Source organism: Xenopus laevis, chromosome 3L, assembly GCF_017654675.1.
Source record: "Xenopus laevis strain J_2021 chromosome 3L, Xenopus_laevis_v10.1, whole genome shotgun sequence".
Taxonomy (NCBI): Eukaryota; Metazoa; Chordata; class Amphibia; order Anura; family Pipidae; genus Xenopus; species Xenopus laevis.
Window position 1 is genome coordinate 89,872,776 of NC_054375.1, and position 12,518 is coordinate 89,885,293.

The window sequence follows — 12,518 nt, forward strand, 5'->3', positions numbered from 1 at the left end:
TGCCATTCTGTTAGGGGGCTGTATGGATAAACTGGCATTTCCTATTTTGCTGTCAAAGCCAGTACCGATTTCCTATTTTGCTGCTGGGTTGCTATGGGCTTATAGACCTGAGCAAACTTTACAATTACATTCTACACATTGTGCCACACGGACAGGTTGTTGTAAGTAGGGCCATAAAATAGATACATGTATTTGACCTTTCCTTCTACTAATAATGTTAGACTTTTATACTTTCTGTGTAGTGAGTTTCTCATTACAGGATATACTGTACATTATTACAGAATGTACTTTATAGCAATGTATTTTATTGGCAGAGTTGTACTTGCGTGTAATTAGCCTTACCAAAAAGATGCTGTAAAGAAAGAGGCATGTTTGGTAGCTGCTATGATCCTATTTCACGTGTTACTGCTTTTGATGCGATTTGTAAAAGATCCCTGCCAACCATATTGAAAGTTTCTAAACGAATCAATCCCTAGGTTTAGGATTGTGAATTGTCCATTTATAGTATAGTTTTTTATTCTTCTTCATTGGTGAAAGATCTAAATAAATAAGTGCATGGGGCAGCTATGTTTCTCCAAAACTTGCGTATAGGTACGCACCCTTATGTTATGGTTTCACATACAGTTTTACTAAAGATTCTTGCATATGACCTGCCGGCGGTTAAGGTCAAATGTACTCTCTTGTGTACAGAGGTTAAATAGAATGGATTGAGAAGAAGTCCTGAGTGCTTTAATGATGGCAAAAAAACCTGCTACATAAGCTTTTATTTCAAAAGCAGTAAAGAATGATGTTGCCTTAGACCCCATTATTAGGACATTCCACTATGCAGGTATGGATTTTTGAAAACACTTCTCATTGTGAGACAATTTTAGTTTTGTGATATTAACAGGTTCAGAAAAAATTGTGTTGCACAAATAAAAATGTTTAAGTACCGGTATTGAATACCAGTCAGTTGTCCTGATTTGGACAGGGCAGTCCTGACTTTTTAGCGACACAAGGATAGGGTATTTGGGTTATGTAGCTGCATGAATGTTAGGTTCATGTGTGCAGGGCCTAGTTTGCCTTTATGTTTTATTTTAAAAATTGTTGAGAGATACATAACTAGAAAGAGTCAAAGGCTGTATTTTTCTCATGCTTAGCAAAGGATATTTGGGCTTCCTTAGGCATACCATTTGATACGCAGGCTGAATCTTCTGTTTTAGAAGGCTGCATGGGTGACCTGCAGTGCATTCGGAAATCATGTCTTTTTTTCACATTGGATAGACTGTTCATACCTTGGAAATTTGCATTTTATTATGAAGGTTTATTACATCCATTTCAAATTGGCCCATATTAGTAAACACTCCATCCTTTTTTCTGCTGGCAGATGGATCACTGCAGGGTAGCAAAAGGGGTCATTCACCTCTCAACACTTTTTTCAGAACAGTTCTATGAACAGTAAACTGTTCTAAATTGATACATTAGTCGATACATTTCTTTCATTAAAGGCAGCTGTCAGAATTGATAAAATACAGTATTCTACAGATGGTGCTAAGAAATATATCCACTAATGTAGTCAATTTTACAGTTCAGAATCTGCACCTCGATTATAGAGCTGCCAGACTGAAACACCAGAGACAGGAACGTGTAACTTAAATTTTGGAAAAATATAAGAATATTAAAAGAAAAAAGATTTGAAGAAAGTGTTTGGAAGGCGAAAAACCCCTTTAAATATGAACAAAGAAAAATTCATTCCAGACAAAGGAATGGCCTGTCCCTCCAAAACCTTGAATCTGCTACACTGATCAATAAATTGCCTAAAAATCCAAGTGAGTGCAGCTGCTATCTGTACTGCAAATCCTGGTAGTCTTGTGATAAACAGCTTTAAATAATAATATAAAATAATAATGTCTTTGAGTATTGCGTCAAAGCATTTCCTGTATGTAGAGATAGGATCTGAGGTTTAACGTTAAAGGTGAGCAGATAAAGGGCAACCCATAACCTCCTGTGTTTCGGTTGCTTTTATCCAGCGATCCCCATTCCCAACCTGCCCCTCCCCAAATTTACATCTAGCACTAGTGCTACTGGAGTGGGGTTGGCGGGTGTAGGTGACAGGGGCCTTGTGGGTTTCGCCACTGGCTTGGATAACCAATATTTTCGTTATCTTCATTTTTTTAAGAACATTTGGTATGTTTCCTTATAGCATGTTTGGTATCTTTATAGTATGTCATCTATAATTTTCAGCTGCCATGGAAAAATATATCTGAAGGCTGGAACTTGACATCTCCGCTATAAAGAGAAGCTTGTTACTTTCCTTATTGGTCCTAGAAACAATTGTACAAGATGAACTGGACATATAAATAAAGTATAAAGAGCAAGTATATAATGTTTTATTGAAATGTTTTTTTTCTCCTCAGCAATAAAGGAAGAATGTACTGATTGGGCAGAGTTTTTGATCCATGACCTGACCGGCTCAAGGACAGCTCCTGCCAAACTCCTTGAAGGTGTAAGTCATTTAATTTGCATCTTTATCGAATAACTTCTAATCACATGATTAATACTCAGTGTGATATTTTCTAGCACCATGGAAGAATGAATTTTCATTTATATTCCTCCTGTATATCAGCTTTTATATCGGCAGTTTCATATTTGTTAATTGGTTAGGCTTTCATCTCCCTTTCAGTCGCATTAAATATTTATTTCTCTCTGTGTACATATTTGTGAATCATGCATTGCAACCCTTGTAAGTACCGACATACTTACTTAGATGCCCTTAGTTTAATACATCTAACAATGAAGCACACATTGAAATGTGTGACAGCTAATTCATGTTTTTAAGTTAATGCTACATTAATAATAAATGTTAGACCTTCTTTCACGGAGAGTCACTCGCTGATTGAACATTTAGGTTTCAACAGAAGAATGAAATTTCCCTGCCCCTCCTCAGTTTCTAAATGACTGCACTACATTTATTTAAATTCTGCCATGTATCTGTTTTAGGGAAATGAGTCATCTGTGTCGTTTATACTAATGAACAAGTACATTTTCTAAGCTTGCAAACTTTTGGACTGTTGTGTTGTCAAGGAAACTGAGGGCTAATTCACTGAAAACCCATATTTGTTGGTTAGTTACACTGATTTCTGAAAATAACTTTTAGTTGTGCTGTCAACACCGTAAATAACATACTAATATACATCTTTAGAGCTTTTTTTATCCTCATTTCCTTCTCTTTTATGGGACACATTTCTCACATACAAAGGCTGTGTACTGTGTGGTTAGTTGCATAGCCAAGTAGTGTTTGCTTTGCACCCAGATGTTCACAGAATATTAGAAAATTCTAGTTATGAAAGAAGTGAAGCTGCTTCCTGCATGGCTAGAGTTTATGCTTTGCAAGCGATTGCTTTGCATTCTGCTGCAAACTTTCTGGTAATTGGCTAAAGGATAAGTATTGGAGCTAATTACTAACATAGGTGCTAAATTACACCAGTGCAGTTGTCCCATAAAATAGTACCTTGTACTTGATGGTAACTAAGCTGCATGGATCCATATTGGTGGCAACACAATCCAACTAGATTTATTTATTGTTTAAATGATTTTGAGCAGACTTTGAGATCCAACTTATGGACCTATCTCTTATATGGAAAACCCCAACTCTCTAGCATCTTGCATAAAAGATCCTATACCTGTACTACAAGTAGATTTAAAGATCCAATTGGTTTTTTGGATACCCTTGGGTTACTTTAATTATATGGCTTAGATCAGGAGTGGCCAAACTTTACTAATGCGGGATCTACTTTTAGTGATGTTGTCCCATTATGATCTACATCCATGATGTCACTTTTAACATTCTGTTCAATAGAAAATATTACTTAAATATTATATTGATTTCTAAGAGAATTTATATTACTATATTTAAAAAACAACTATTTCTTATGTAAACTTAATAAATATCTGAATGAAAAGCATGAAATAAGTTTGTTGACAGTGTCTTGAGATCTACTGATCACCAGCTAAAGTTCTAAAGATCCCGTTCTACCTTTTGGGCACCCCAGGCTTAGACATTTTCCTGCTTAGTAGAAATGTACTCCTTTATTGAACATAAGCCATAGCAAAAGAACGTCAACTGAAATCTGGTTCAAATATTATTTATTTAAAAAATACATGTATTCTTTATGTTTAAGGATGGCAAATGAATCATCGGTTTTAAACCTCTCTTTCTAGTTTTAGAGTTAGTGTAACAAGCTATAATGAGCATTGTATAATGGATTTCCCCCTCCCCCTCTGTGGTTGGCTGTGTTCAGTTGCAGAGATATGGAGTTCGTTATACGGGGGGGGGGGTAGAGAGAGGAAGAAAGTGTTAAATGCTACCGTTGTTCAAATGAACTGTTGACACTGTTAAGTACAACAAATCTATAGTTAATATAATTTTCTTCACTCAAACAATTGGCTGGAAGCCTTTCCAACACAAGCTCTGAGCTCTGTTGGCTCAATTTGAACACAGCTGTTTATTGCACCTTATGCAGAAGCTAAGCATCATAACTAAGAAGGCATTCATTCTTAAATTGGAGCAGTAAATAAAATGATGCAATGCAGAAAATGACAAACAGATGTCCGTATGAAGCATCTGCATTCTTAGTATAGACTTAAAAAATCATTGACAAACACCTAAAATAGCCAATGTGCTCACTTGGGTTCTGTTAAAATAAATCCGCTTTTTCCGGAGACAAGATATGGGAAGGCAACTGCAGATCTGCTCTTGTCATCATTTCATTCTTTTCTGAGTTGCATGTTATTCTATATCATTGTGCATGCTGCTCATTGTTATATTTAAATACGGGTATGGGATAGGTTCCCGGAAACCCATTATCCAGAAAGCTCTGAATTACGGGAATTCAAGCTCCCATAGACTCCATTTTAATCAAATAATTCACATTTTTAAACTTTTCATTTTTCTCTGTGATAATAAAACAGTACCTTGTACTTTATCTAAATGAAGATATAATTAATCCTTATCAGAGTCAATACAATTCTATTGGGTTTATTTAATGTTTAAAATATTTTAAGTACACTTAAGGCATGGAGATCCAAATTACAGAAATATCCTCATCCGGAAAACCCCAGGTCCCGAGCATTCTAGAGAACAGGCCCTATACCTGTAAAACAAAACAAAATTGTTTTATTTTTGTGCACAAGAGTAGCTTTTAATAAAAAGTAAAAAATCGATTTTGTAATTTTATGTGCCTCCCATGCTATCATGTGTGGCACACTAAGTTGTTTTGCACCTGAGCACAGTGTCACATTCATGTTTTAAGAGCCTAATTAAAAGACCATGTACATTAAAATATTGACCTTGTTTTTAGAGATATAATTGATGCTGAAGTACCCCCTTTTGTAATATATGGGCATATTAAGTCACCTCAGACTTTGGCGCATGCGTTTATATGGTCATGGAACTTCTTGGTGACTTATAGTATCCTTATATTTTACAATAGGGTGTACTTAATATATTATATATTTTAAAATAGGGGGGGTACATTTTTCCCTTTATATGGGCTCCTTATATCACTTGAAGCAAAATGTTTGTAGTGAACCCCCAAGATCAATCGCTCCCCAGCGTCCTTCAACCAAGAAGTGGCCAACCTAATAGAAACTATTTAAACAAAAATAGCACAAGTATCATAAAAAACTTTAAACTTTTAGAGAAATTTTCTAGAAGTACAAAGATTACCTATTCTTTTTTTCTTCTGTTAATATGGTGAGCAGAGAACCAGAGAGGGCTAATTGCATTCCTAATATGAAGATGGTCTTACTCCATTTTTTTAGTCATGCTTCATGTTATGTAGCAAAGGTATAGACTTTAATAAGGCAAAGAATGTGAACTGGCTTCATGTGATAAAGTACCAACTTGATTTGAATTATTTTCCATATGTGAATTTGGGCTAATGAGAAGGTTTTTTTTTTCCTCAAATAGCCTCTTCGAGGGAAAACCCCAGTAGACCTGATTACAGCTGATTCATTGATTGAACTCCAGGATAAGCAAAATCCGTTCCAGTACTGGATTGTCCGTGTGATAGAAAATATCGGAGGAAGATTGCGGCTGCGCTATGTGGGACTAGAGGAGTCTGATTCCTGGGATCAGTGGCTATTTTATTTGGACTACAGGCTTAGGCCTGTTGGGTGGTGTCAAGAAAACCAGTTCAGGATGGACCCACCAATAGGTATCTTATCTACCTGTTCAATTTAATAGTTTGTTATTATTCATTATACCTGTATGTTTGTCATAAAATATAGCCATTTTTTTATTTTTTCAGTAAAGTTAGAGAAAGGACATAGGCACAACACCATTAGGAAAAATAAATAACTGCTGCATAGGGAGTAATGGAGCAGTTGGAGAGGCTGGCAAATAGTGAAATAGAGAAACCTGGCTGCTCTCCGTGGTACTGACTAGAATACTTGTGCCGGTTTTCTTTTTCTCTTGGTGCTGTCGTGGCAGAGCTTGTGATACATACTCAATACATTTCCAATATCATAAAACACTGAAGGTATACAACAGAAAAATATTAACTCATTTAAAAAATATCTGCAATGATAATCTTTACATCTGGCACAGTGTTCTTGTAGCATGTATATCAATAGTGGGGTGCAATACTACCATAATGAGGAGCATTTTATCAAACATTTTTCTGGTCATGATTAACCTATACTGTTTCATAGTAGTGGTGAAATGTCTTACACACATACACGTCTGTTAATGAAGGCTAGATTTAGATATATAATATATCTTATCATATATTACTTCACTTGGTTCCACAGGGTCCCTTTTTTTCACATGGTATTAGAAATGTTAATGACTCTACAAGAGAAAAAGAATCTGTGTCTGTATACAGCTTGCAGGCATCCTTAGCTTTGGAATGACAAGTACTGTTAACTTGCTGTTTCTGTAGAGAGCAGAAGTAGCTGAGTAGCTCATTTTATTCCCCTATGAACCTGTATTATGTGACCCACTAATGCTGGTCTGCAACATCACAACTTAGTATGAATGTAAAGGGCATCCATAATGAAAGCCAGTGGAGAATGTTCGGTGACATGAACCATTACAGTGCCCTTTTATCAAAGAGTACATAATAAATAGGTACAATTTATTATGTTTAAAAGTCTTCTTAGCTTGTAGATAATCTGCAGTGGAAGCCTGAGCATGTATTGCATGGTTTTAGGGCTGGATAAGTAAAGGGCAGGTATTCTAATATTCGACAATTCCAAGGCAAACTATAATAAAAAATGTATCTTTGTCCTAATATGAACTCTGTGTATATTTATTGTGTGATTTTTCTTCCCTGTGTATGTATGACTTTTATTCACTTTTATATACAGCACTGCAGCTCCGTAACAATGCTTTACATACATGTTTTATTAATTACTGTCGTGAATCGAGTACAGCAGCCAGTAACATAATATAGTAATTGTGTTATGCAATAAACGGCCCAAAGTTTGCCAGTAACCCATATCAACCAATCAGTAGGTAGAATTTAGTAGTCACCTACTTAAATGCAAGCATCTTATTGGTTGCCATGAGTTAATGCTCCTGGGCAAACTTTGTGCTTTATATTACACATGGGGGTATGTCAAACTCATTTGAATTTTTTCTGCTCACCATACAGTAAAAGGCCTGCAATACTTTTTAAAATCAAATTATTGTTTATTCTAGTTCAGGGGTAGAACTTTTGATATGAAGCATAACAAAAGTGGTGTAAAGGTGATACCTTTATTGACTAACTAAGATGATAATCAGAGCAAGCTTTCAGAACATTGCAGTTCCTTCTTCAATGAACAATGAAGCTATGTTGGCACTGACGTATATACAGCATTTTGTTTACAAAAAAAAAATCTGTGAGGGACAAAAGGAGAAACGGCACATAAGCACATTGTCGGACTGGCCAGGCGGGAGATGCGTCGGAGTAGGGGTGCGGTGGGCCGGAGGGGGGCCCTGGACAGCAGCCACCCAGTCCGACCCATGCATAAGCATCATTTGTATTGCAAGCAGGGACAGACTTACAGAGAGGTGGGTTATGCAAAGTAGTCTAGACCAGACCCAAATTCGACCTAAGGTGAGAAGTAGATAACAGATTCCTACTCCAGTTCAATAAGCCTTATCCATCAGTGAAATAAATCAAATTGGGTTGATGTATATAACACTATTGGATTGCCTATCATTCTGTACTACTTCTACTGGAAATATTTGCAGTCCATATCCTAATACATGCCCCATGAGAGGCCTGTTCTCCATAGATGCTGTCACCGAGGGCAGCACTAGGCAGTGGCAATTGCAGAGAGCAACATGGGGCTTAGGGACAGGTTTATTCAAAATAGCAGTCAAGCAGTAATGAGTGTATGCTATGAATTGTGGCAAAACCATTAGCACATCATTTAATAAATTCATGATTTTATGTTATTTTATGCGATTGGGAAGTGTATTATTCAAGAATGTTTCAAATCATATTTTTATTCTGTGCTCTTGAAAGTACATGGAAAATGTAATTTTACCGCACCTTTATGCAATTGGGATTCAACCATTCATGTTTTTTTAAAGTAATATATCACATACGTTTAAAGCAATAATTTTAAATATATTATTGTAAACAATTTGTCTTCTTAAATATTTAACTTTGTTTCAGATCTTTGCCCATTAAGGAACATATCAGAATGGAAAAGTGCCTCGGAAAAATCTTTGGCAGAAGCAGCAAGATGTCCTCTTCCTGTAGAAGTTTTCAAGGTAATACACCTGGTTTGTTCTTTGCACACAAAGTGTAACACACACAAAAATCTGATGAACACCCACCCTTAGCCATCACATAGGTGGTCATTTGCTGAACATATATGAAACCATGCATATTGACTTTTATTAAAATCATTCTATTGATGGTCAACTATGATTGCATCTTCAGCGATAGCCTATGCAGTTGTTGCAAATTAGTTGAAAATCAGTGTTGCACCATGTTAGCCATAGATCAAAACCACAAATTAGAACAGCATAACTTGTACCTGTTGCTTTCTTCTATATTATTTATGAAAACCCATTTCTTTGTTCTGAAGGATCATGCTGATTTAAGGAGCCATTCTTTGACTTACGGAATGAAAGTTGAGGTTGTGGACCCAGAAGAATATAATTGTATATGCCCTGCAACAGTGACTAAGGTAAGTGAGGTATACTATCTAGAACAGCATCTCACCTTTATATTATTTCTCCTAGCAACAATATAAATGATTCATTTTTATTATATAGTTATTGCATTATTCTGCCTTCAAAATAACACATTATAGAAAACATTATGGGGATTATTTATCAAAGATCAAGTTTGTGAGCTATGCGAGGTTTTGCATACCTCGAATGAACTCAAAACTCGAATGTTTTATGATTTAAGAAAAAAATCGAATGGGTAAACTTAAATCTGTGAATTCAGGTTGAGAAACCCAAAAACAGAACTTAGGGGCACATTTACTTAGGGTCGAATATCGAGGGTTAATTAACCCTCGATATTCGACTGGCGAATTAAAATCCTTCGACTTCGCATATCGAAGTCGAAGGATTTTGCGCAATTCGTTCGATCGAAGGATTTTAATCCATCGATCGAAGGATTATCCTTCGATCAGAAAAAACTTGGAAAGCCTATGGGGACCTTCCCCATAGGCTAACATGGACTTCGGTAGCTTTTAGGTGGCGAACTAGGGGGTCGAAGTATTTTCTTAAAGCGACAGTACTTCGACTATCGAATGGTCGAATAGTCAAACGATTTTTAGTTCGAATCATTCAAAGTCGTGGTCGAAGTAGCCAAAAAAACACTTCGAAATTCAAAGTATTTTTTATTCTATTCCTTCACTCGAACTTAGTGAATGGGCCCCTTAATGTGTTTTCGAGAAAAAAAAACTTTGCTCAAATAATTGAGTTTTCGAATGAAACCCACAGAAAAAAACCTGAACATCATGAATGCTACAAACATCTTCAAATGGTTCAAAGGACCTCTACCATTGACTTCTACATGACCTTGACAGGTTTTAACTGGAGTATTTTCTTGTTAGTATTTTTTTTTATTTAAAAACCTGTAAAATTAGATTTTTTTTTACCTGGAAATTCGAGTTTTGACTGAAAAATACGCTTGAAATCTGGATTTTGTCGGGTAAAATACAACTCAACCTTTAATAAATAACCCCCAAAGTGAGACTGTAGGATTCTACATTCTACATCAGTAGTTGCAACGACAAAACAAAAAAAATAAGGTTTTCAAATGCAATATCATATTATGGTCACTGAAACTTTTATAAAGCAATTAAATGGAAGATATATCTCACCCCCCCTTCCATTTCTGACATGAGCTCATGTCTGTTCTAGTCAATGACCCAAACAAGCAGATCTAATTAGAACCTAATCATATCCCCCCTCACTGTAACCTCTAATACTACTCTCTCCATACACTCCATATACAAGATGAGATGCTAACAATATCTTATTGGATATAGAAATCATGATGGTTTTTTTTAAAACCAAAAGTCCATGTGTGCCAAAAGTTCTGGGTGATATGGTCCAAATCAGCCAAACCTTCTCATAAATACACTTGGACGTGCTCTCTTAAATTGTTTTTCTTCCCTTTTTTTAAATGTAGAGAAAGCTGTTCTCACCTTTTAACATGGTTGTTTAAAAAAAATATGTTGTCTGATTGGATAACCCTTGAACCTTGAGATTTTAAAATCTGTATACTAAAATGATAAGCGTCCACCACAACTGATAAGGTAAAGCTGCAAGCTGAAAAATACATTAGAAACTAGGAAACATGTACAAGCATTTAAAATTCTATATCAGCAAATCCCTTTACATAAGTGTAAGAAAATTACAAATCCCTTGTCTATTTGTATATGTTGGTATGACTTTGAATGTAGTCTATTAACCAAATTATATTGCATTGAACTTGCAGGTGTTCAACAATCTCTACTTTCAAGTGACTGTGGATGATCTAAGACCAGAGGCAAAGGAAGTATCCATGCTATGTCATGCAGATTCTTTGGCTCTTTTGCCCATACAATGGTGCCTTATAAATGGAGTCAATCTCACTTCTCCTAAAGGTATGTTTTTGGAAAAGGGAACAAAAGACTTGACAGGTTACTTTCTTTTCATTATTAATTAGAGGATACGTTTAGCTTGCTTGATCTTTTGCTGATCTGTGTTCCTGCAGTACGTCATCTCAAATTAACTAAATAGGAAAAGCACAATTAAGGGATTATTTATCAAAGGTTGAGTTGTGTTTTTCCTGAAAAAATTTAGTTTTTAGAGGGCTGTTTCAGTAAAAACTCAAACTTTTTGGGATTAAAAAAAAAAGCTAAAACTTTTTGAGATTTATTATCCCCCGAAGCTGCAAAAAGCCAAGTCAATGTCATGTAGAAGTCAATGGCAGAGTTTCCTTGAACCATTTGAAGATGTTTTTACTTAGCCTTTTTTCTGTGGTTTGCACATGAAAACGCAATCAATTCCAGCTATTCAAGTGTTTTTCCGCCAATAACTCGATCAATTAGAGCATTTCAGTTTTCCCTCATTGCGTTCATTTGAGCTTTTCATAAATAAGCAAATATTCTAGTTGTGAGTTTGTTCAAGGTAGAAAAAAAAACCACAAACTTCACAAACTCGATCTTTGATTAAATACCCCCCTTAGTGTAAGATCTATTGTCTTAAAACTTTTACATTGTTTGATTTGGCTGTGTATTATAAATGGATCATTTTTTTATAATATAAAAAAAAAAGACATCAAAGCAATAATACTTTGTATTGCAAAGAGGATGTGGAGAAATGCGCACCTATGACATTTCCAACAACTGCCACCTCCATCTTACACCAATGGGTGTCAGTTCCGATTTTCTATTATGACTTCGTGTTGCATTCCCTTGTTCTTAGGTTATTCAGGACAGGACTTTGACTGGGCAGATTACCAGAAGCAGTGTGGAGCGGAGGCAGCACCTCATACTTTGTTTAGAAATGTAAGTATTGAATTGCATAAGCTCAAAGTAAAATGATCAAATAAGTATTATTTATCGGGTTCATCCTAAGTAAAACAAAGGTATTCCATAGTGCTTAAGGCTCATATATTGCTCAGTAAACTCAAGTAAGCATTCCATTGCTTTTTCATGCAAGCAGCTGAATCATGAGTATGTATTGTTAAAGGAGAAGGAAACGTTAAGTCACCCCCAGTGGTTTTAGCACCTACCTGATACTGTGGGCCAGCGCTCCTGTTAGTAGAAAATTTCACCAGCCTGGGGGAACTTATGAGCTCACCCTGTTGGAAAGATCTTCCAACAGGGTGAGCATGCGCAGTAAAGTGAAAACCAAAACTTTACACAAAAAGGCGACTTTACTTTACTGCAAATGCGTCAGCTTGGAGCCATTGAAGAATGAACAATTAGGGGCAGATTTATCAAGGGTCGAATTTGAAAAACTTCTTAATTCAAATTCAAAAAGACAATCCGAAATTAAATTGAAGGTTTTTTTGGCCGAATAGGTC

The 12,518-nt window shown here is 35.9% G+C and overlaps 1 protein-coding gene and 1 long non-coding RNA gene across 6 annotated transcripts in view; one reads left to right on the forward strand and one right to left on the reverse strand.

Moving 5' to 3' along the window:
- The window catches only part of sfmbt2.L (Scm like with four mbt domains 2 L homeolog), a 125,782-nt gene that overhangs the window by 73,474 nt on the left and 39,790 nt on the right, over window positions 1-12,518 (forward strand). For all 3 annotated transcript variants that reach the window (XM_018252749.2, XM_018252750.2, XM_018252748.2), the window contains 6 exons: window positions 2,397-2,485; window positions 5,951-6,197; window positions 8,652-8,749; window positions 9,070-9,171; window positions 10,944-11,091; window positions 11,915-11,997. In XM_018252749.2, the coding sequence (XP_018108238.1) occupies window positions 2,397-2,485; window positions 5,951-6,197; window positions 8,652-8,749; window positions 9,070-9,171; window positions 10,944-11,091; window positions 11,915-11,997 (767 nt within the window). The remainder of the gene's footprint in view (window positions 1-2,396; window positions 2,486-5,950; window positions 6,198-8,651; window positions 8,750-9,069; window positions 9,172-10,943; window positions 11,092-11,914; window positions 11,998-12,518) is intronic.
- The window catches only part of LOC121401519, a 301,118-nt gene that overhangs the window by 40,619 nt on the left and 247,981 nt on the right, over window positions 1-12,518 (reverse strand). The window lies entirely within an intron of this gene.